This window comes from Leptopilina heterotoma, unplaced genomic scaffold, assembly GCF_015476425.1.
Source record: "Leptopilina heterotoma isolate Lh14 unplaced genomic scaffold, ASM1547642v1 Lhet_50, whole genome shotgun sequence".
In the NCBI taxonomy this organism is placed as follows: domain Eukaryota; kingdom Metazoa; phylum Arthropoda; class Insecta; order Hymenoptera; family Figitidae; genus Leptopilina; species Leptopilina heterotoma.
In genome coordinates, this window is record NW_025111108.1 from 398,415 (window position 1) to 425,208 (window position 26,794).

Consider the following 26,794-nt stretch of genomic DNA (forward strand, 5'->3'; position numbering starts at 1 on the left):
AATCAATTATCTATATTACTTTTTAATATTTTTCCGAAAGTTCTTTAAGAATTCAATTATTTAAATACAAAAATTCAATTTTTTATAATAATTGAAACAGTTCATTTTTCTTTTTCAATATATTAAGGTAGAATATATTCAAAAATTTTAATAAATAAATTCGTAAAATTAAAGTTTTAAAAATATTTCTAAATAATTTTTGAAAGACGCAAAAGTTTTACAATTATGTAACAATTAAAAAATTAAAATTTGGTAAAATCTTTTTAAAAAATAATTTAAATTTAGCAAAATCTTTGAAAAATAATTAAAATTTGCCATGAATTTTAATTAAATTTGGCAAAAGTTTTAATAAAATTTCTGAAAATAAATGAATTTTGCAAAGAGTTTTATTAAAATTATAGATGAATTAGAATTTTAATAAAGTTCCAGAAAAAATTGAATTTTGCAAAGAGTTTTATTAAAATTCATGAAAATAATTCAATTTTGCAATAAATTTAAAAAAAATTCCTGATAATTGGACTTAGACAAAAATTTTATTAAAATTCATGAAAATAATTGAATTTTGCAACGAATTTGAATAAAATTCCTGAAAATTGAATTTAGACAAAAATTTTATTAAAATTTCTAAAAATAATTCAATTTTGCAAAGAGTTTTATTAAAATTATAGATGAATTAGAATTTTAACAAAATTCCAGGAAAAAATCGAATTTTGCAGTTTTATTGAAATTTATTAAAATAATTGAATTTTTTAATAAATTAAAAAAAATCCTGAAAATTGAATTTAGACAAAAAATAATAATTAAAATTCCTGAAAATAATTGAATTTTGCAATAAATTTTTAAAAAATTCCTGATAATTGGATTTAGACAAAAATTTTATTAAAATTTATGAAAATAATTAAATTTTACAACGAATTTGAATAAAATTCCCTAAAATAATTAAAATTTGCAAAAAAATTTATTAATCAAATAAATTATTAAGTTTTTAAAAAAATTAAAAATTCAGATTTCAGATATTTTTCATATTTATGAATTTAAGTGAAATTTTATTAATTTCTAGGGTAAATTTAAATTTAATATTCACGTTTTAAAATTCTTTATGTTTTCCCCAAATTACAGGTTTTATATGAACAGTGAAAGAGAACAATTGTCAATTCAATTTTTGAGACTGGAATTAAATGTACAATAAAATATGAAAACCTTACCTAAAAATAGTGATGATGCACATTATGAATGAGTTTTCTTCGGATAATGTCACGAATTATGTGCCAAAGGAATAACTATAAATCCTGCTCGGCAAAGTACTCTCCACACTTTGCGATGTATGTCCTCAACGTACCACAAATGTTTCTCCGAATTACTACTTCTGATAATGTTTATATTAAAGATACTTGAATCAGGATCATTGTAAAGTCTGACAATTGGTTCATACTCTTCGCCAATAAAATAAACTGTGCCATTTTCTTCCTGTAGAATATTTTCTATCATTCCAAATTTACCATTTCTTAACAGAACATAACAATCTTTGGAATTATTGTAGTTTATAGAATACGTTGTACTCTCGTAGATTTTTAATTGCTCATAAATACCATGAATACCATCTGCTAACGGTCCATTAAAATGTCGATGTTTTAAATTTATTTTTGAATTTAATGGCGAAGCAGTAGACGTTTCTGATTTCTCCATTTTAGCCTTTTCTTGTTCCGAATATCGACGCGCTATTTGTTGGAGGGGTTTTTCCCCTTTGCGAATCATTCTCTTGATGGTCATCATATAATTCTCGAAGCGGAAAGCACTGAAACTGTCTAAGAAGCCAAATTTTCGAACATCTGCACAAAGATGCAATAAATTGTGGACATTTTGAGACACAAATTGTTTGGCATAAATTGTTGGAACATTTTTGACAAATTCGTTTAATAATTTCTCTGCATAGTCCACGTTTAATGGATCTCTTATATAAGAGTCGTTTACCAAAATGGTGATTGCAGAGTGCAAGAGGATAAAATGCGCATAAACTGCAGGTTCTAAAATGTCCTTTAAAACGATGGGTCCCGTATATAATAAAAAAGTCCTAAACTCCGTCGCCTTTCAATGCAAGTAGTCAAAAATCGTTCGTGGTCTTCTCGAAAATTCTTTTGGCGTACTGTGTCGTAAATTTAATAACTTTTGTGTAATCCTATTTAGATCGTCAGTTGATAATCTTACTTTAAAAGGTCCTGTAATCCAAACGGTTATCAATCTTTTCAAGACACCTAGTAAAACTAGGTGCATGTAGTCCAGAGGCACTGATGAAATTAAACCAAATCCCGGGAGATCTTTTAAAACTGATTTAACATTTGATTCGGAGTCATTGATGAGGTCTTCATCTTTTCTTAACTTGAATGGTCCAGTTCCTGGAAAACAAACTACTCCTCTAGGTTTGGAATTTTTTCTGGATTTTAAGCTTAAGTATTCTCCGGTTATATTACAATTTGGGCAGATTTCATACCCAGTATGCCCTTTGAGATTCAAAACAAAGGCTTTTGCTGGTGTATCACAGGTCAGACATTCTATTGATATTTTAATACTGCCTTTATTTACACCACAATTGCTTAATGTAATACCTTCATTAACAAATTTTTGGAGAAATTCATTGGCGTCTTTTGGTTTACTGCGACCGAAAAATGCTCTAATGGGATAAACTTTCTGAGAACCTACGAGCGAACACAAAATGAGCCAGAATCCTGAAGCGGATGATTTATAAATGGGCAAAATCGATGTTAATTATCAATTTCAAATGTGTCTCATTTTTTCCGGTTCTCTTGTTTTCTCGTAGCATTGCCATGATGGCTCTTTCTAATCCAAAATGTAAATAATCACCACCACCTATTTCCTCAGTTTCCGTAATCCTTTGAGTTCTTAACAAAGTACGAGCATCTATTGGTAACTTGTGATTGGTGAATAATGTCAATATCAAAAGCAGCGCTGTTAAAGCTACAAGAGTTACTTTAAATTTGATTGCCCATTCATTTAAGGCAGTAGTAAAAGATTTTGTTTCTTCGTGGCATTGTTCCTTCATATCTTCCTTATTGAATTTATTAGTCAAATCATCTTCACAACTCTCATTATCATCATCTGATGATACATCTTCAAAATCAGTTAAGCAAAAATCACTGTAATCATTATCTTCAATATAAATATCGTCGTTTAAATTTTCACAATCTAAATCATTGACACGTTGATGTCGACTCTGTACTTCTACTTTGGGAATTTCTATTTTTGGGGAAGAACTAAAGTCGTCTACTTGTGGAAATCTCAGAAAATCATTAAAGCGAGAAGTTTCTGGATTAGTTACCATATCAGTGATACATTCACCATTGTCAATTTTTTTTCCAGTGTCGACAGTAAATTGGTGTTTGTCAAGTTGGAAGATGAATTCCCTCCTTGCAAACTTAATATATTTTTTTGGTCTTCTTCCATTTCCGCGCTTACAATGCGACGTAATTGCCTTGTCGATATTAGGCATAACTTAAATCGCTTCATTTTGAACAGACTCGCAATGTGATCTACAATATAATTTTCGCACTTTAGCATGGAAATATCGTAGTCATAAAAAATAGTTAAAGTTATATAAGTTTGAAATGCGTCGCGAAGAAAAAAACCAAAAAATTTCAGGCTGTGATTTTTGAAAAGAAAATGTACCAAGGGGGTTAATATAAAAAAACATTACTGTTTAAGTCTTTATTACTTTCAAAATGTTTAATAGAAACTAATTTTACTGTTACACAAATAAGAAAAACAGTGTACAACTGACACAAACATAATTTTAAAATAATTTGCTGCTTAGGTCTCATTCTTTGCGACACGTCATACTTAATTTAAAAATTTTAATTTTATCTAATGAGTGTAGAATTGCAAAATCATTCTATTCATTGAGATATTGGAAAATTCAAAAACAAATTTATGTTTTTAAAACAATTTTTACTTTTACAAAAGTACGAAAATTTTAATAAAATATTGTCAAGTAAAATTTGATTAGAGGCATTTTAATAATTTTTTAAAAACATGAGAACAGATGATTATGTAAAAATAAGAATAAAATAGAAAACATATTTTTAATAAGTTTTACGCTGTGTCTATTTCGACCGTTAACGGGCGAAATAAGAGTGATGAATTATTTCGTCCGTCACTAAAAATACATAGGTGGGGGACAGTGGGCGAAGTAAGAAAGATGAATTATTTCGCCCGTCAGAAAAAATTAGTAAGTGGGAAATTAATAAGTAAATTAATAAGAGTTAATTATTTTGCCTATCATGAAAAATAAGTAAAAATATGTATGTTATATCCCGATATATTTTGAACTTATACAAATTTCATAAAAATTTAATAATTTAGTTAACTAATTAACTAAATAGAAACCATAAATTTAATGTTCGAACAATGTCCAAAGGCATAGTCCAAATTAATGCATTATTTATTACAAATTTTAAAATATAAAAGCATAAGATAGAAATCATAAGTAAATATTATAATCCTTCATTCATATGAGTCATTAACACGTGTTACTACTCATATGAATGAAATAGTAAACTGAGTCAACGTACTATGCTTTTGCGACAAGTGTCAAAGCCATGAATGACAAGAGATGACGCATGATTAAAAAGATGATAGAAAGAATAAATGCAAATTACAAAACTAATTAATATTACTAACAATAATTATTTAATCAAACAAATAACATTCGAATGTTGTTATTAGTCGTATGTCATCGGACAATCAATTTGAAATTCCTTTAAATTGATCGAATCGAAAATTAATCGATAATCGACAATCAATTAATCGATAATCGATTATCGATTCGATTAAAAGACTGAAAACATGTAACAACATTTGAATTTAACAGATATCGAACTAAGTATTGATTATAAGCTCGAATAATAGATAGATAGAAAATAGAATAAGATAGAAAAGATCATATTACATCCGTACGTGCTCAATGTTGTTTTAGCTAGAAACGTGACATATGCTCTTTTGGCTAGAATCGTGCTTTTTACTATTGTCCCCACACGATACATGGACTAAAAGTCCTATATAAACCCCTGCAAATTCAAGAGCAATTGTCAAAAGTTCCGGTGTAGTTCAGTGCGGACAGTATCATTGTAGAGCGACCCTTCGGTTAAAACGCGAATTATTGTATTCTTTCCCGTAAAAAGGTGCAAGTTAGATTATTTATCACTTAGAAACAAGTTTCTTTCCCCTAAAAAGGTGCAAGACAAATAATTTAACACTTAGAGTTGATAATTTTGCTATTTTAACTGTCGTATTTGTGATTAATAATTAATAGTATAAATTTCACTAATTCTTTCCATAAAGGTGCAAGTTATATTATTTGTCACTTAGAAACAAGTTTCTTTCCCCTAAAAAGGTGCAAGATAAATAATTTAACACTTAGAAAACGTGAAACTGTTATTTTAGCACAAAAACTGTTATAAAGTTGTGAATATTACACAAGTGTAATAAAACAAACTTTCAGTTTCATTCAATTGAAACGAGTTCAAACCAAGAAAACCAATTATAACAACCCTGCGATAATCTTGTCAACGAATCTGTAATTAAACGTAAGTAACAATTTGTAACAATTGTAACTTTCTTCTTACTATAAACAATAAATTAAATAAAAGGAATATTTATCTTGTTATTAACGCAAAACCCATAGTTTTGACAAGTGATCACGATCCTACAATAAAAATAAAGATCAGGCTTTACCAACCTGATTAATCAGCTAACTGGTTTTAAAATCTATTTTAAATAAATTATTTAATTTTATTTAAAAGCCTCGCTCTTGCTCGGAACGTAACAGCTGATTTGGTGGCAGCGGTGGGATTGTCACTTTGTTATAAACAAATTAATTATTCTAAAACGATTTTAAAAATTTTGAATAATTTGAAAACAATTTTGAATTTTGAGAGTCTAAATTCCTTCTAAATTCAGTAATTTTACTTAAACCCTCAATCAAACCAATCCAATCCCTAATTGTTTATAAATTTTATAAACAATTCCCTTAATTCCATTATAAAATCCTATAATTTGAGCTGCTTTTGCGCCGTTCGGCGAATCTCGGCTTGAATTAAGAATAGTTTGCGCCGTCCGGCGGGGCCGTTCAATTAAGGATTTTCCATCATTTTAATTAAGATAAAATTGTGATATTATTGTTGCGCCGTCCGGCGAATTTTAATTGATCGAACGACATTTTGCGCCGTCCGGCGAACCTGTCATTTTATCTGTTCCTTTCATAAATTTTCTAATATTCTAAGACTCTACAAATTATCAATTGTTTCTGAAATATTTAAATCATTTTTAAAGACATTAAAATACAAAAATGTCTTTTATTTACAGTTAAATAAATAATGTGTGATAAAACTCCAACAACGAAGAAAATTAAGAATCGAGGAGGAGTAAAAGCACAACGAAGATTCAATATTCAAACATCATTAGAATCAGAAAAATTCTCAGAAAATCTAAATTCAATAGCAATAAAAGAAATAGAAACGCAAGAAGAATTTTCCAATTTCTTTGAAAATTTATTAAATAAAACCGAACAAATTTTGAAAAACAAGTAAATGTACTTAAAATTCTAATAATTATTAAAATAAAACCTTATTAAAACTAATGTGTTTCGTTTATTGTTGCATGCTCTTAGTATATGTAATATTAATTGCAGTAATTTGGTATACCAGTCCAAAAAGGAAAAATTAATATTAATTCATAAAAAATCAATAAATCTAGTAAATTTTAAACAAACAAAAATTTTGATATTTATTGTAAATGAATAATTATTTTAATTTTAATCGATTTAACTATCCACACATCGAATTAATCTCAGGCGATTTAGTAGCACACAAAGGAATTTTTCTAATAGATAATACTAATCGATTAAACTTAATAAAAGAAACCAAATTATCTTCATTTGTCAATATCAATAGAAATATTCGATATACAGGTCGACATAATTCATTTCATACTAGAGGTAGTGCTACAATAGAATTTCATGATTTTTCCTTAAAATTTGAAGTTATCGATTACGAAAATAATTCCGAAATTATTGGCATTTTAGGCGCACCATTTTTAGATCAGTTATTTGAAACTAATCATTTCAGTCGAATTGCTATAGATTACGATAGAAGAGCGCGAAGACGTGAAACATCAATTCGACAACGATTTATTAGACGCATTTGCGGAATTTTACGAAATTCGTCTTTCCGAAAATTTCCATGAATTGTTACGTCAATAATATCGAATTCAACACCGATATTTTTCCAAATATTCATATATCTTCACCAAGTTTAAAAGAGAAGAGAGGTCTTTTCTTAGTGAATCCTGCTTTAAACATTAATTTAATAAACGAAAGAAAATTAGCATCAGGTATAATAATCGATAGAACAGAATTGATTACTTTAAATTCAGGCTCATTTGTTACTTCTGGAACAACAGAAATAATAATAGCTCAAAAACCAATCAAATTTCGAACTTATATTAATAGCAGACAAAACGAATTGACAGGTATATTGGGATTGTCTTTCCTAAATACCAATCCTAGTGAGTTTACATTTTAAACTGTTATCGATATTAATATATGCAATATTTTTCATTAATAACAACAATTTTTGTTATTACAATATTTTCCCTAATTTGGTGCCTAAAAATTTGGCATATCTTTCAAAATTTTAAAATCAATAATTTACAAAATATATTGATTTAAACAATTCCTCGCGCAAGAAAAGGATTAGGAGAATATATTAATATAAGAGGTCATAATTAAATTCGCGCGGTTAATATAATTAATCATCGCTTCATTGACATAAACTACTCATTGACTTCGCGCGCGGAAGCTACAAGTAGTACACCACGCGACAAGTCAGACGTCCACTTAAAGGCAACTCTCACACGTATCTTAAGCTGGTCGCGATTCCTCCAGTAATCCGCCATCTTGAACTTCTTTATGAATTCATATTTTCACTTCTTAATCAAAAATAACGAATTATATCCTCAATTATTATTAAATTCATCTTTCTTCATCGGTAACGAAGGTCGATTTATATTAGATCCTTCTTTACCAATAAATTTAATCAAAGAAGACGAAATTAATCCTTTCCTAGGAATAAATCGTGTACTAAAATACTTTTTAAGAGACGGTACTATACGAACACACGGTGAAGCAAAGATCTGTATTAATTATACTGTAATAGAATTTCAAACAATAATTTGTGAAGACAAATCAGACATTATTGGAGTTTTAGGACTACCTTTTTCATTTGATATTATTAACGAATTATTCTAATTAATAACAAAATGACTCGTAAAAATAAACATCAAAAGAATTATGCAGACAGAAGTGATGATGATGATAATATTACTCACACCAATGGTGCAACCTTTGCAACCTCTATGAATAGAACCCTTCATGACACTATGGTTAATTCTATGGCAGAATGCTTTGCGTTACAACAAGGTATAATGAATATTCCTTTTTACGACGGGCATAACATGCCAGTCAAAGATTTCATTGAAGATATTTTGAATGCTGCATCATCTATTCCAAAGAATTGCGAAGATCAGTATTTGAAATCTATTCTTGCTAAGTTAAAAGGTGCTGCTAGAAGTAGTACTCAAGGTAAGTTTTTCGGAACCATTAATGAATTAATAGAACACTTAAAACAAAGATATTCCACTCATAAATCATATGCATGGTATTTGCAAGAAATATCCACAATTCGTATGAACCGTAATGAAAATGTTAGCGAATTTTATGACAGATTGTCTCAATTATTAGCAGGAGCAAATGCAACCCTCGCAAATTCATATGGAGCCCCTAATGCTAAAATTCAAATGGAACCCCTAAATTGTTGTGCCATGGAATCTTTCATTAAAGGACTTCCAGACTCAATGTCCACTGTAATAGAGGCACGAAATCCTGAAAAACTTAAAGACGCCTTTGAAATTGCCCTACAATGCGAACAACGTCACGAAAGTTATAAGCCTGATTATAATGCTTATCATTATTCACGACATCAACCACAAGATTATAGATATCGAGAAAGAAGTCCAAGTAATAGAGTACAATTCTCATATCCTTACGATCAAACGAGATATCGTTCTCAATCACCCACTCCTACTGGAATATTGAGAAACCCGTATCCCCCATATATGCAGCATAATCATTTTCCACAATCATATCCTAATCAACCTAATTTTCATCTTCCTAATGCTTATATGCCTTACACATCATATCCTTTTTACCCATATCCTCCTCCACAAGAAGGATATTTAAATAAAAATCAAGATGGAAGTAGAACACCACCTCGTTCTCAATCCCCATATTCATTTGAAAAGAGTAATTTAAACTCAAACTCGACTCGACGGACAGACGCGACGACGAGTGCAGATCCCAAGGAGCGTCCAGTCAATGCAAGAATTCTATCATTACAAAACACATCTTCCACGCCAGAAACTCCAGAGAATCTCCATTAATAATTATAAATTCTCCAAGCTTCCAAACATCCTCAGCAACCTTATTAATAGATACAGGAGCTGATGTAAACATAATTAAAGAAAACATAATTTTTCCAGAGTTAAAAATAATTCGAGAAGAAGCCATTCACATAGCCGGAATTGTTCCGATAAAAATTTTAACATTAGGAACCGTTCAAATTGAAATAAATACAAAACCAATAACTTTCCAAGTAGTTCCCACAGATTTTCCTATAGAATCTGACGGTATACTAGGTCGAGAATACCTTCGAGAAGAAAAAGTTGAAATTTCTTTTTGGCATAACACAATGGTCACACATTCAAATCCTATAAAACCAATATTTTTCGCAGATAAAGAATCAACTGAAGCTAGAGATGCTTTAACCGAAAATAAAGCTAATAAAAGAAAAAATGTAACTATTAAAGCCAGAACTAGACAAGTAATACCAATCGATATCCTAAATACAGAATTAAAGGAAGGATATTTGCCCTTAATAAAAACAGCAGAAGGATTATTAGTAGGAGAAGGGGTAGTAACAAACCATGATGGAGTTTGTCATATTTACGCTATAAATATGACATCTGAAGACGCAGAAATCGAAATACCACCTCAGGAGTTAATTCCTTTTGAATTTTACAAATTACCCGGCGAAGATTCAGATGATTATTCTACAGAAGAAGAATACACACCACCAATAGATAGGGTTTCAGCTATATTAGAATACCTAAGATTAGATCACTTAAACAAAGACGAAAAAGAACATGTAACACAGATAATTAGAGAATTTCCAGACAGCTTCCATCTCCCAGGAGAACAACTCACCCCAACTAATATGGTTCAACATAAAATCATCACAAAAGACGAAATACCAATCCACGTTAAACAATACAGATTTTCACCAACTCAAAAAGAAGAAATCGATAAAGTCATCGATAGAATGAAATCTGAAGGAGCTATAGATTCCTCTTGTTCACCATACAACTCACCATTATTAATAATTCCAAAAAAGATTGACGGAAGTGGTAAGAAAAAGTGGAGAATAGTAATTGATTTCAGGGCATTAAACGAGAAAACAATTGGTGATTGCTATCCATTACCAAATATTACTGCTATACTTGACACCATCGGAGGCGCTCAATACTTCTCTGTATTTGATTTAGCCAGTGGATTCCATCAAATTGAGTTAGACCCTAACGATAGATCAAAAACAGCATTTTCTACTACACATGGACATTATGAATACATTAGAATGCCCATGGGACTAAAAAATTCACCATCAACGTTTCAAAGATTAATGGATCAAGTTTTAACTGGACTTCAAGGTGTTGAATTATTCGTGTATTTAGACGACATCGTAGTGTACGCAAATGATTTAGAAGAACATGGCAAGAAAGTAAGAAGATTACTACAAAGATTAAAAGGTGCCAACCTTTCATTACAACCTGAAAAATGCGAATTTCTTTTCAAAGAAGTAGCATACTTGGGACATATTATAAGCAGTGAAGGAGTAAAACCTAATCCAAAAACTGTAGAAGCGGTTAAAAATTTTCCGACTCCTAAAACACCAAGAAATATAAAACAATTCTTAGGATTGGCAGGATATTATCGAAGATTTATCAAGGATTTTTCAGCAAAGGCCAAACCATTGTCTAATCTACTAAAAAAGGATGTAAAATTCGAATGGAAACAAGAACAGGAAGCTAGTTTCAAAGAGCTAAGAGAAGCTCTATGCACTAACCCAATTTTACAGTATCCAGACTATGAAAAACCTTTCACATTAACAACTGATGCATCTGATTTTGCTATAGGTGCAGTATTAAGTCAAGAAAAAGATGGATTTGACTTGCCTATTGCTTATCTTTCCAGAGTATTAAATGCGCCAGAATTAAACTACTCCACAACTGAGAAGGAATGTCTAGCAGTACTATATGCAGTTCATCACTTTAGACCTTATATTTATGGAAAGAAATTCACTTTAGTCAGCGATCATGAACCATTAAGGTGGATTGCCACTATAAAAGATCCAGGACAACGACTTATAAGATGGAGATTAAAACTGAGAGACTACGAGTATGAATTTCAGCATAAATCGGGAAAATTAAACACCAATGCCGATGCCCTATCCAGAAATGTTATAGAAGACGAAATAAATGAAAATTCCCAAATCAACGTTGATCAAAAACAAGTAAAAATTTTAATCAATAAACGTGTTGATAAAATTCCAAAGAAACCAACTAAACCATCAACAACCGCTCTGTCTAATCCTCAAAAGTCAAAAATACAACCTCCAAAATCAATATTAAAACCATCTACTTTAAAATCTACTTTAGAACAAAGTACTATTGGTTCAAGACTAGCACAAAGACGAGCTGCACAACAATCTACTTTGAAATCTACTCTAGATCAGAATACTACTGGTTCAAGGTTGACACAAAGACAAGCTTTACAACCATCCACTTCAAAATCCAATTTTAACCAAAGCACTATTGGATCAAGAGTAGCACAAAGACGAGCATTACAACATAGAGTAAAAACAATAGACGAAGAATCAATTGACAGTAGCACTGACGAAGAGAGAGAGATACCAATTCCTCCCATTCAAAAGGCAAGTAGAAGCTCACTTCCCAGTTTGAAACTTCCACCAGCGGCTTTAAAAAATATACCAGGCCCTAAAAGTGCACCCCCACAAATACAACCCAAAGTTGTAAACTTCCCAATCCCAGAAACCACTGTAATAACAATAGAACCACCAGTTAGCGAGAGTGAAGAAAGCTCTGACGAAGAAGAAGCTAACGCAATGAACTTAAGCAGAAAAGAAATAGCTAAAGATCTAGGAAATTCCATATCTCGTTTTAACGAATATGTAAAACAACATGAAGATTGGCTAATAGACTCACCACAATCCCCTAGAAATTGGCTCACTCTTTCTGACGGAAACGACGATGAAAGTATTCATAAAGCGGCTAATGAATTAATTCCAGGAGACCACACGGAATTTTCACAAAAATTAGATTTCCAATGGGATTATGCCAAAGGCGAATCTATGTGGGAAGACAAACAAATAAACAACTCAAACAATGAAACAGTTACTAAAAAAGTTGTAAATCCAGAAGAAACAATACATTTAACACCAAAAAAAGCTCACACGGATATAAACAAGAACAAAAATGTAACTTTCAGATCCACTTCATCAGAACCCAACACACCTGTAGTTTTCAAAACTCCAAAGGCTATGTCAACACCTTATCACACTTCATTACATGAAATAGATGTAGAATCAGACGACGAAACTGACGAAAAAGATGAAACAGATATAGAATCGAATGACGAAACAGACGAAGAAAAAGAAACGGATGAAGAAGAAGAAAGCGATACCACAGAAAATGAAATTGAAGAAAATAAAACTAAGTCAAATTCAATAACAACAACACTCCTAGAAAGTATTCCTCCAAATTTGCCTTCATGTTATTCAAGAATACCAGAAAAACCTTCAAATATTACAAGTCATAGAGAAAATCTAACTTATCATCGGAACAATTACGTGCATTTTCTATCTGCTGATTGTGAATTTACCACCCCAATAAGTAGATTACTTATAGATATTGCAGTAATAGACCCAGAAGAAATTAAAAGCAAAAAGCCCATTAAAGGACAAATTCTAGTAACCCCAAGAGGAAGACACAATGTATATTCCGTAATAGTAAAAGACAACTATTACGATCCATTATTAAAGGAAGACATCATTTCAGGAATACGGAACTTAAAAATTCTCCTATATAAAGAAAAAGCAAAAGAAATCAGAATTTCTCGACACGGAGACTTCACTGACGAATTAATGAAAGGAGAATTAATGCAAATGATTGAATCAATCTTCTATAACAGCAATATTAATGTAACTATTTGTCATGGACAAGTATCTGTTCCAAAAGAAGAAAATAGAGAAGATATTATCAGTGAATTTCATAAAAGCAAAATAGCAGGACACAAAGGAATAGTAAAAACTTACAGAAGAATTCGCGAAAAATTTTACTGGCCTAGAATTAAAGAACAGGTAACAGAATTTGTAAGAAGATGCCCCACATGTCAAACCCAAAAATTGGTTAGGGCAAAAACCAGAGAACCAATGATTATAACAGACACACCCTTAGACGTTTTTGATAAAGTTTCATTGGACACTGTAGGAAAACTCCCTACAACCCCAGACGGAAATTGTCATATTTTAACAATGCAAGACCACTTATCTAAATATTGCATAGCTGTAGCAATACCTGACATTTCAGCAACTACTATTGCTCATGCAGTTGCTAAAGAACTATTTTCAGTTTATGGAGCACCAAAAGCTATATTAACCGATAAAGGCACTTCATTTATTGGCAAATTAATGTCAAAACTATCAAAAATATTCAAAGTTCAACAAGTCACAACCTCTGGTTATAGACCCCAAACTAATGGAGCATTAGAACGTATTCATGCAGTATTAGCCGATTATATAAAACAATACGCTACAGACTGCGACGATTGGGATAGATTATTGCCTTTTGCAATGTTCGCTTACAATACCTCAGTACATGAAGCAACTAATTTCACGCCTTATGAACTAGTTTTTGGTAAAACTGCCCGTGCTCCTAGCTCTTTTCCCCAAGAAGAAAAATTAGAAACCTATGGTTCCTATTTAACAGAGCTTATAAACAGACTAACCGAAATAAGAATATTAGCAGCTAAAAATTTAATAGACTCCAAAACAAAATCCAAAGAAAGATACGATAAATCAATCAAACCTTTCTTAGGAAAAATAGGTGAAAAAGCATATGTCATAATAGAAGGTATGAAAAGAAAATTTGACCCCCATTACCATGGCCCATACACAATTGTGGATATCCTTGATAAAAACAATGTAATCTTAATAAATGACAATGGAAATAGGTTCCAAAAACATGTAGATAAGTTAAAATTAGCATATGAATAAAATAATAACATAATTTTAATTTTTAGATGTCAGAATCAATCATTTTCACTCCACCAATCCAAGGAGAATTGGTAAGAAATTATGTGTTCCCCAAAGGAAACATTGACAATATTAATTACCCAAAGGGAATATTGGAAGAGCTGACTGCAGAGTATAATTTGGATAAACCAACTTATACCGTGGACAAGACCACTGGTCCTGAACTAGGTAGACTTTGGAGAGTTAAATGCATCGTCACAGATAATAAAAACAGCAACGCATTTATTGCAACTGGCGATAGTTGTAGAACTATTCGAGAATCGGAGCATTCAGCTGCGAAAATAATATTAAAAGAATTAGACAAAACATATTATTTTAGCGAAGAGGAGAAACCACGATCATTAAAACACAAAATTCATGTTATGACACATGAAGAACCTTCCTTAATAAAATTGAAATTGTATAAATGGGAAAATTGCTGCGAATATTGCTACAAAAGAGGACATACAAAAGATCACTGCTATAGCGTGATTAGAAATAAGAAAATCCTCAATAAACAAAACCCATTTAACGATAAAGATAATGATTCAGATGATTTTTGGGATATACCAGGTCCCACATGTTCATGGGATTAAACACCCAAAATTACAAAGTTTTTCTTTAACAGTCTGTAAAACAAATCTTTCTATTTTATTAACATGAAAGTTGAAGCTAATTTTCACGATGAAAATATTATTTTAGCATGTTGATGATACGTAATTCAATTGTTACAAATTACATTAGCTTTCGATCAAATACCAAATGAATAAATTCTATCAATAACTTTCCGAAATAATCAAGCTTTACCCTTGCTAACAAACCGAAATCTTTAAATTCGCACAAATAATTTAAAAAATTATTGTAAACCGACCATAATTTACAACACAAATTAAGGTCAGACTATTAAAAAACATAAACAAATTCCTAAAATAATAAATAATAACCAATCATAGTACTCATTCAAACAAAAAAAAAACGAGAAAACAAGGTATATCTATCCTTCTCTAAAAAGTTAATTTCTCATAAATAAACAAATTTGTTAAGTAAAAATTCAAAAAATATAACCAAATATAACCAATTAATTAAGAACTTAATAAATCAAAAACAAAAACCCAAAATTTTATTGTATTCTAACAAATAATACAGAAAAACGGAATATTTCCATCCTTTTCTAATGATACGTATAACGTATAAATCACGGAATATACGTATTATTAGCAAGAAAACTTTAAGTTTACATAAAATAATAACACTAGACACTAAATTTCAAATAATTCTTGAATTAAATTAACAAACAATCACATATAAAAAATATCAAACATAAAGGTACACTCATCAAAACTACTGAAAATAAAAGTCCCTATGTAAAACACTAGATGATAAATATCAATACATATATCATAGTGAATTTAAAGCTAGTGACTTCACAAACTACTTAAAATAAAATTCCCTAGATTCCATAAAAATTTAAAATTCCCCACCAACATTTAAATTCATGCACATAAGTGCAAATAAAAATATTAATAAGACCCGTAATTATGGGCTTCTCTATATATACAAAGCCCATAAATACGGGCCAAGCGTATTATGCCCATAATTGTGTGCTCAACTTGCGGAGCTCACAAATATGGGCCGTTCAAAAAAAAAAAAAAGAGAACCATTAAATAAGAAAAAGACTAAATTAAATTTAAAACAATTTATTTATTATAAAAACTAAAACTAAAATACAAAATAGAAAATCTTAAAACTAACAACCAGGCCCAAAACGGGCCTGACCAGGAAATAGGACGTATCTCGTCCCGTCCCCAGCAACCACTATTTTTAAATTTATATAAGGGGGGCGAATAAAAAGCCGCCCCCCACCCATGAATCGGGTTACCAATAGATTTTGGTAACCATACTCTGAAACAAAAAAAAAAAAAATTTTTATGAAATAATATTAAATTTTAATAAAAAAAAAAAAAATAAAATAAAATAAAATAAATAAATAAATAAATAAATTCAAAAATTAAAAACTAAATACCCCCTTCGTTGGGCCCGGCATGCCTCCAATGACGACATTCCTCATCAGAATTATTATTGTCTTCTAAAAGAACACAAAAATTTATTAACTACTAATAAAAATAGTAAATATTAAAGTTAAAAATATAAATAATTAAAACCAAATGTCACTTACCTCCGTTCATCTCGTTGTCTTGTTTTGAAATGAGTCATTTTCAAAAACTGATGACCCTTGCAAATTCTAAGGAGATAAAAGCCCTTAGTTGAGATCGTAAAAAAAAAAAAAACACAACATCCATATCAAATTAACAACCGATAAATAAAATCAATATAATAATAAAACACATAATAATAATAATATACATAAGTAATTAATAACAATACAAAATATTAAAATTCAAAAACTAAACAATTAATTAACGAATTGAATTACCAACTGTCAAGATGATAATATAACCAATAAATTATCTAATATACCGACTGTTAATGAGAAACGAAAATTCAAATTTTACCCATATATTGAAGATAAATTTAACACAATATTAAAAAAAAAAAAAAAAATAATGTAATTATCAATTAATGAACAAAATGTTTATCAAGATGTAAATAATTATAAAAATCACATTATTACAAAACCTATATAATCATAAATATTATACTTATATATAATAATCAATATTACTAGAATAATAATTACATAACCAATACCATGCTTACTAAATAATTACAATAATTAGTATATTACACCAAGAATTACATATGAATATTATTAAATAATCAATTAATATAACCCTTATTAATTTCTTTAAATATAATTAATCAATAATAATATTATATAATAATCCACCGTTATAACATATATATTATAATCAATAGTTTAACTAACTAATAAATATCATGAAGTAGAAAAAACACTTGGATCAGATAAAAACACTACTTCAAATTTTAATTAAAATTAAGAAATATAATCAATATTATTAAGAAATATATATATCCATTATATATCAACAAAATATTATAAAATCACATGTATTAAGAATTAAACAATAAATAAAAATTAAAAGAAGGACGAAAGAAAAAGAAGGAAGGGGATTTGGCGGTCGCCTTCTTCTTTCCTCCTCATTTTAATAAAAACCTAAAATAAGAATAAAATCTAAAATACATTTCATGTTGCAGATGGAAATTCCATTTTTGGGACATATATCTGAAGCTGTTAATTATATGTCAATAGCTTTCAAAATATTATTATTATTGATAGCATTGATAGTAGTTAAAAACCTATACGTACTTTATAAAGTCGTAACAATGAGAAGACAAAGATCGAATAATCGATCCAACGTATAAACAAAAAATATGCATTATTGGCCCAATTGCAACCCACATACATTGAGGACAATGTACACTTTAAGGAGGGAGGACCAGGCCCAAAAATCCCGAAAAATTTGGAGAAATAAAACCACTATAAGAGTCGACATAACCAGGCCACTATAAACCGCCAAGAAGCAACACAATTCAAACCAGCGCGCTGGAAACCTTAAGCTTATAAACATCGACCGCATGAATAGATCTTGAAGCTATGCATATATTGCGCATGCTTGATTCGGCAACCATCATGAAAAAGCGGCAAATAATTCAAATTCAAATTTTAAAATTCGCTCTTCATGATGGAAATCGAACAAAACTTTCAACAGCCATGCTTATAAGTACTAAATATGCTTAATAACGTCTAATTAACCTACAATAACAAAATTATTAGTATTATTAACAATTATTGTTAATAATAAATGACTTTAAAAGTCCCAACGTCGAGCTGAAAGTATCAGAGAAGCATAAGAGTATAGGAGGGTCTCCCGCGACACACTGTGTGGCCAGGCCCACGCCTCCTACCCAATAGCTGTACATACAGGCCCACGCCTCTCTTATACGGTGAGCGAGATCGAAAGGCATTAAAGTCTCCAACTCATGCATCTTCCGATGTCGCTTACACTCTTACCGTGCATGTTCGTTTGTTATAATTCTCGTCTTGAAACTTAAATATTATTGAATTGTTAATGATTATTGATAAAAACATCGATGCAAAATACTTTATATAATCACACACAATTAATTTTAATAAAATTAAAAAGACATATTAACAATTATAATTTTAATGATTAAAATAAACTTCAATTAATTAAACAAAAAAAAAAAAAAATTAAAATCAATAACATTGAGAATTCAATGATAATAATATTAATAATAATAATGATAATAGCACTAACAATTATAACATATAGGAGAAAAATTTCTTGTACTAATAAAAACATATTTTATATATATAATTGTAGATTAATAAACAAAATTAACAAAATATTGCTATTATAATGGTAGCATTAAATAATCATCGAAAAACTTTAACAAATGAAATTTCAAATATCAATTTAAAATTCTAAATAATAACTACCTCAAAGAAAAATTAAAGAAAGAGAGAAGAAGAAAGACATGGGACTTTCAGGCCGCATTAAGTTGCTCGCCGACTGTACCGACGTTCCAGGCGTTGAAATCTCTCGATCTCTGCTCGAACTTGCGAACATACTCCCTCTGCACTCGTGTTTTCCTGATGCTTCTCTCGACGAATTCAACTTGAATTATCGATTTAATCAATAAATAAATCGATTTTGACAATAATTTATATAAGAAAATTAAGGACAAATAGAATTTAGCACAAAATCATGAAAAAAAATAAAAATTATTGAATTAAAAATGCAATCGATATTGATTAACGAATAATGTATATAAAAGTCGATAATTTGGAAGAAATTAAAAATTAAAATTCAAAGAAAATTAGTTGACACAAGGAAATAGAATAAAATGCGATATTACATTAATTAAATTAATTTATTATAATAAACATTGCAACTATTGTTTAAGAAGTGTATGTATGTATGTATGGATGTATGTTCATGTATGTGTATGTGTAAAAATATATAAAGAAAAAAAATTTTGTAATAATTAATTAACTACATCTACTTCTTCTTCCTCGGATTCATTAATTAATAAAACTGCATTATTGACACCACAAATACACGTCAATTCCCTTCGATTAATTGGAATAAATCTTCCACAACGACAAAAACGTCCGTTTTTTCCCTTTAAACTGAAAACAAAAATTATATATATAATCGATAAAACTTAAATAATTCACAAAAGATAACCTTCAAATTACCTCACAAGACACGCCTTATTTTGAGAAGATACAACAAGGGCTGCAACCAAACGCATCAACTTCCTCTCCAATTTCGACTTGGAAATTTTTAGTTTTCGCACTTCTATTGAACTTCCCCTCACCACCGACCAAGAGGCTGGTAATTTGCGGAAAATCATTTTCAGTTGTGAGTCAGGACAGCTTATTATTTGATAATTTGGTGCAAATCCCCGAGGACATTTTAAATTCTTTATTTCCCTGGATATCCTATGCAATTCAGTGACACCAAAAATAATTCGAGCCAATAATTCAATTTTGAAAGGTCGATGAGAGAAAGCACTATTAAAGGAATCTATAAACAACAAAACAAAGAATACAAATTTAGAAATATAATTATATATATATGCAATAAACATTACACAAAAGCTAATTACATAATAAATTATAGGATATCCAAATGGTATCCTCTATACAAAAAAATGTGCTTTAGTGTTAAAATTGTTCTTTTTAACTCCACACTAGGAACACGCACTATCACTCCCTTACGTTTAGAGTCCAATCGTCTTATTATTTTAAAATCACTAATATCGAAAGGAATCTGGAGAATGGATGAACACAAGTCACAGATTGTTCGTGCGGCAGTTCCAAAGGGCACTCTCCAAAAAGCGAATTGATAGATGCCTAATGATTCTTCAATATCAACAATTCTTAAACCCAAAAGTCTATGTTGGGAAACGTGAAAAATCGAAGAACTGGAAACTGAAGGTCCTAATTGACGAGTTAAATTGTCATAATCACAAAGTTCGATATTTAATGTCGGAAAACTATCTGCAGATGCAGCACCAGTTGAAGGAAAATTTGCACCATACTCTGTGGAAACTTCAACTGTCAATCTGGAAGCATTTTGTCCCGACGACGTTGAAGGCAATGCAATTGTCTCTTCTATGGCAGATTGACTATTTACACTACGATTTTCCATTAAATTTAAATTGTCACTCAATTCGCGCACATTTTCTTCCTGATTCAAAGAATCATTGAATAAATCCAAATTAAATTGTTCAATATAATCATTATCACTATCACTAATGTCATTTAATTCACTCATAATAATAAAAGAAAAAGAGAGAAAATTAAGAGAAAAGAAAAATTAAACACCAAATTATCTCACCATGAGGAATTTCTGTAAGAAGCGACGACGATACCGAAATCATGTTTTCTACGCAATAATTAAAGAAATCAACAGTAGAGACGTCGCTTATCGAACTTGTATCACTCATTATCAACGGCAAACTGAAGAGAACAATGGATATAAAGATCGTGGATCCTGAGATCACCATCCCTCAAAACTGATGATAACAGCAAAACCTTTGTCTCATAAAGAACATCTGGACCGTGGAACAATTCGCTGATGTTTCTACAACAACTTACCTCATCCTTCATGTATCTTACTTTAGACACGTTCACTACATTTCAAAATAAACTTTAGATTGTCAACTTACCTTGTCAGCACATTAGTTATTGTATAATTTATTAAAATCACTCCAACTACTAAAATGTAAAAATTACGAATGTTCAGAATACACTATTTAAGTTCCTCGAGGACGAAGAACGATTTAAGGAGGGAGGACTGTTATATCCCGATATATTTTGAACTTATACAAATTTCATAAAAATTTAATAATTTAGTTAACTAATTAACTAAATAGAAACCATAAATTTAATGTTCGAACAATGTCCAAAGGCATAGTCCAAATTAATGCATTATTTATTACAAATTTTAAAATATAAAAGCATAAGATAGAAATCATAAGTAAATATTATAATCCTTCATTCATATGAGTCATTAACACGTGTTACTACTCATATGAATGAAATAGTAAACTGAGTCAACGTACTATGCTTTTGCGACAAGTGTCAAAGCCATGAATGACAAGAGATGACGCATGATTAAAAAGATGATAGAAAGAATAAATGCAAATTACAAAACTAATTAATATTACTAATAATAATTATTTAATCAAACAAATAACATTCGAATGTTGTTATTAGTCGTATGTCATCGGACAATCAATTTGAAATTCCTTTAAATTGATCGAATCGAAAATTAATCGATAATCGACAATCGATTAATCGATAATCGATTATCGATTCGATTAAAAGACTGAAAACATGTAACAACATTTGAATTTAACAGATATCGAACTAAGTATTGATTATAAGCTCGAATAATAGATAGATAGAAAATAGAATAAGATAGAAAAGATCATATTACATCCGTACGTGCTCAATGTTGTTTTAGCTAGAAACGTGACATATGCTCTTTTGGCTAGAATCGTGCTTTTTACTATTGTCCCCACACGATACATGGACTAAAAGTCCTATATAAACCCCTGCAAATTCAAGAGCAATTGTCAAAAGTTCCGGTGTAGTTCAGTGCGGACAGTATCATTGTAGAGCGACCCTTCGGTTAAAACGCGAATTATTGTATTCTTTCCCGTAAAAAGGTGCAAGTTAGATTATTTATCACTTAGAAACAAGTTTCTTTCCCCTAAAAAGGTGCAAGACAAATAATTTAACACTTAGAGTTGATAATTTTGCTATTTTAACTGTCGTATTTGTGATTAATAATTAATAGTATAAATTTCACTAATTCTTTCCATAAAGGTGCAAGTTATATTATTTGTCACTTAGAAACAAGTTTCTTTCCCCTAAAAAGGTGCAAGATAAATAATTTTTATCCCACATGCACAAAAACGGCGCTTTCTGATAGCAGCCGACAGGGAGGAAAGTCATTCATTTCTTCGACCGTATGAAATTGGCGGCCGTGTTCTCCCAAGGGCAAGAAAATTAGCTGTTCACATGCATTTTTCTTGCCCAAGGGAGAAATCGGCCGCCATTTTCATACAAATCGAACAAGTGAATGACTTTTACTCCCTGTCGTCTGCTATCTGAAATCGCCGCTTTTGTGCATTAGGAATAAAAAATATCGTAAGTAACACGAGAATAAAGGCAGCCAATTTCTTTACGATGATTTTTGTGACACTCGTTCCGGTCTCGGGGCGCCTACGGCGCCCTCGACCTCCACTCGTGTCACAAAAATCACCGTAAAGAAATGGCTGCGTTTCTCCTCTTGTTGCTTAATATACTATTAACACTTAGAAAACGTGAAACTGTTATTTTAGCACAAAAACTGTTATAAAGTTGTGAATATTACACAAGTGTAATAAAACAAACTTTCAGTTTCATTCAATTGAAACGAGTTCAAACCAAGAAAACCAATTATAACAACCCTGCGATAATCTTGTCAACGAATCTGTAATTAAACGTAAGTAACAATTTGTAACAATTGTAACTTTCTTCTTACTATAAACAATAAATTAAATAAAAGGAATATTTATCTTGTTATTAACGCAAAACCCATAGTTTTGACAAGTGATCACGATCCTACAATAAAAATAAAGATCAGGCTTTACCAACCTGATTAATCAGCTAACTGGTTTTAAAATCTATTTTAAATAAATTATTTAATTTTATTTAAAAGCCTCGCTCTTGCTCGGAACGTAACAATGTAAAACGGGCGAAGTATCAATGGCACATTGCTACTTCGCCCATTTTTGGTTTTTTAATTAATATTAATAGGGAAAAGGTTAGCTTGTCAGTTGTATATTTTTGTGAAGATTTAATTAAAAAGTTGTGAATTTTTATGATAATTCACAAAGTTTCTTTATTTATCAATATTTCTGGTGTTCATTAGTAATATTCTACATAATATTTTACAAAAGAAACTAGATTATCTATTTTAATATTTTTTCTACCTATCTATGTAGAATAAAAACATTAATTTTTAGAAAAGTCTTATTATTTTTGTTCAAATCAGTTCAAAAGTATATTAATTCAAATTTGGAAAATAAGTTTTATGATACATACTATTTTTGAAAGAAAAATTTAGAAATAATTTTATTTTCCTTGATTTTGATTTAAAAAAATATTTTTTTTAAAGAAAGTGATAGGGGAGGGTAGGCTACATTGAACCGGGTATTTTATAAAGTCCAAGAACTAATTAAATTTTACTAATTTCGATCAGGTTTTTGTATCAAAATTAAGCTGAAGTACTCCTTTAGTTAATACACACGTTACAAACACAAATTATTATGATTAAATAATTAAATTTAATTTTTTTCTAGCCAGTTACACTTTTCTTATTTTGAAGAATGTGTGTCTACATTGAACCACCTCTAATAAAACACTACAATTTACTTCAAAAATAATATTTCCACTTACACATTGTAAAAAATCTTATTTTCCACTCAAAAAAATAGAAAATTGTTATTTAATTGTTATTACTTGTTAATATAGGAGATTAATGTATTTTAATGTCAGGTTAGTTAGGTAAAGTGACAGTTTGAGTTTTCTCGTTCACAATTGTGATGAAAGCACGTCTTCCAGTATTTTTCTTAATAATTAGTAGAGCAGACAATTTTACAACTCTTAAAATTGAAAATTCTTTGCTTTTTCGGGTGGTTCAATGATGCCGCACTCACTGTATTCACATGACATACACAACAAAAATTGTTTATAATAAATTTGTGTAAGATTTAAAGTTCTTTATCACATCGGAATATTGAAGTTGACACCCTAAGCGAAATAAATCGCAAGTTTACTAATTTTTAAAACTTCCTACTTCAATAAAAAAACGTCATTATAATTCCACCAAATTTTTTGTTTTGTACGTGAAAAACAGTTTTTTTAGTTTTTCTTTGTAAATAATAAACCTACGTGCCCGAAATTTTTGGACATAGTTTGTTTCAGTAAAACTAACTTATATATTAAATAAGAAAAAATTTCACTTAGTCATTTCTCAGAAAATTGAAGTGGTTCACTGTTGACGCTGGTTCAATGTAGCCTACTCTCCCCTATATTTGTTGTATCTTTTTAATTTTAAATGGAAAAGAATCCCGCAGGAAATATATTAGTTTTGGGTTCCAATTGATGGTGTGCAAAATTCGAATCGAGACAAAATTCAATTCGAACTTGCCAATTGAAAAATCTACTGGTATCAAAAACTATCGTATTTCCTACAGTGCCCTTTATTTAATTTATCAAATAAATTTATAAATTTATTTTTTATGTTGATTTTTAAAGTGCTCTTTAATTTATGATCAATGTTTAGCTTTGTGGAATCTGCATTGACTTGAAAAACTTCCCAAAACCAAACATTAGTTTTGTAAGAAGTGTAAAAACACTTAAAAATTTTAACGATGGATTTTATTTAAAATGTGTTTTAGATGGGTAAGTGACTTACGAGATTTTTTTATAAAAGAAAATTTTTATATATTTATTCACATTAAGTGTGATTATATTGCAACATTTAAAAACATTTTAGTTGGTATAAAGTGTGAAATTCATTCTAAAACTTAAATACGTATTTTTAGTGACGGGCGAAATAATTCATCACTCTTATTCCGCCCGTTAACGGGCGAAATAGACACAGCGTAAATTTTAATATTCAAACCTTAATTTTGGAACACACCACGAGTAGAGTGGAATAATTGAGGTTATGTTTTGCGTCATCGCTTTCTCTTTATATATTTCGCTGATATTTTCTGCAATAATGAACACTGTAAATAAATAAAACACCTTTTTTCTTATTTTGTTGAAATTCCACTTTTGATGAAAAAATAACTATAGTAAAATTGACTTATTCAGATTATCTTTAGTCTGTTTAGTGTCCTTTGCTCACAAGAAGTACACAAGCAAAGAAAGAAACAGGAAACCAGAAAACCACTCTTCTCGCATAAAGGTGAAATCACTTGGCATAAAGCTTCATTCCTAGTGTGGCTCGTAATTGATCGTAACTACAAACCAATTAAAATCCAAGTACATTTAGGGTCCCAAATGTTTTATTGACAAAAATATGTTACCTTTGTTGAAGATTTACTTTTTACTTTTAAAGAACCATTTTGTAAAAAGTGAAATAAGTCTATCAGACACATTATTAATGTGTATTGTATTATTAATATGTATTGTATGCATATGGTGGAAATGACGTCACATGTTGAATTAACTGCGCCACAGAATTGCGCATAGGATAACGTTCGGTATCGGGTCTGTTCGCAGCGATCGAGTTACAACAACATCTGAATAAGTGTTTTTGAATTACAATATATAATATCCTTGGTGCAATCATTTTCTGTTTATAGGATCAAAGTTCTGTTATTGAAAGAAGAAATGAATCTACAATCAGGTAAGTCTTTATTTTGGATATTAAATTTGTACAAATATTTAACCTCTGAAAATACGAAATTCGAAACACTACGCCATGTGCTACACATGGCTATACAATCGTCATGGTGATTACTTCTTGTTTGTCTTATAAAAAATCAAAATAATTTTAAAACCATTTCACAATATTTTGTAGAATATATAATAGAATTTTATTTAGGTATACATATATACTACTTTTTATTAAAAAGTCATAACCTTTTGTACAACAAAAAATAAAAAATTATTTAATTCAAAACTATAGATACAAAGTCTCGAACATTTGCCGTCATTCAGTTCGATGACAAACCGGAATCGGTGGAAATAATACGTACAGAATATGCATTTTTTAACGACGAGAATGTTTTAACGGGATCATATTTTCCTGATGTAAAAATGAACAAGAGCTCAATAAAATTTTAAAAGAAAACCCACGACCGAGTTCTTCGTGGAGTAACAAAGAAGAACCTTGTCCAGTAAAAAGGTTTTTTCGCTTTGCCAGTAAGTAATAATTTCACGATATTAAAATTAGGAAAAGGGTCACTTATTCTTAAAAATATTTTCTTATCCATTTAATAAAACCAAAATTTCTAAAGAAATTAATTTGATATAATATTATTCTTTAGAAAAAATTTCTACAAAATAGTAATGTAACTTCTAAAGGTAAAATATTTTATTTAAAAAGATTTACAAGATTTATACTAATGTAACTATAGTCCAGTTCTGAGTGATAAAACAATGTACATTTCATTTTAAATTTAAACAGAATCTATTTTTGCTTAAATACTTTATTTCTAAGTACAAATGAAGTAATAAAAGTAAGACAGTTTAAAAGAATGAAATTAATTTTTTTCTT

General features: G+C 29.8%; 2 protein-coding genes across 2 annotated transcripts in view; both read right to left on the minus strand.

Moving 5' to 3' along the window:
* LOC122507649 (glucose dehydrogenase [FAD, quinone]-like) overlaps positions 1-26,794 on the minus strand; it is a 404,897-nt gene that overhangs the window by 339,725 nt on the left and 38,378 nt on the right. The gene's annotated exons all lie outside the window — the stretch shown is intronic.
* Positions 19,500-22,386, minus strand: LOC122507652. The gene is made up of 2 exons (XM_043620477.1): positions 19,699-22,386; positions 19,500-19,629 (listed from the first exon to the last, which is right to left on the minus strand). Exon 1 carries the CDS (start codon positions 20,780-20,782, stop codon positions 20,120-20,122), a length of 663 nt encoding a protein of 220 aa, XP_043476412.1. The 5' UTR covers positions 20,783-22,386; the 3' UTR covers positions 19,500-19,629; positions 19,699-20,119.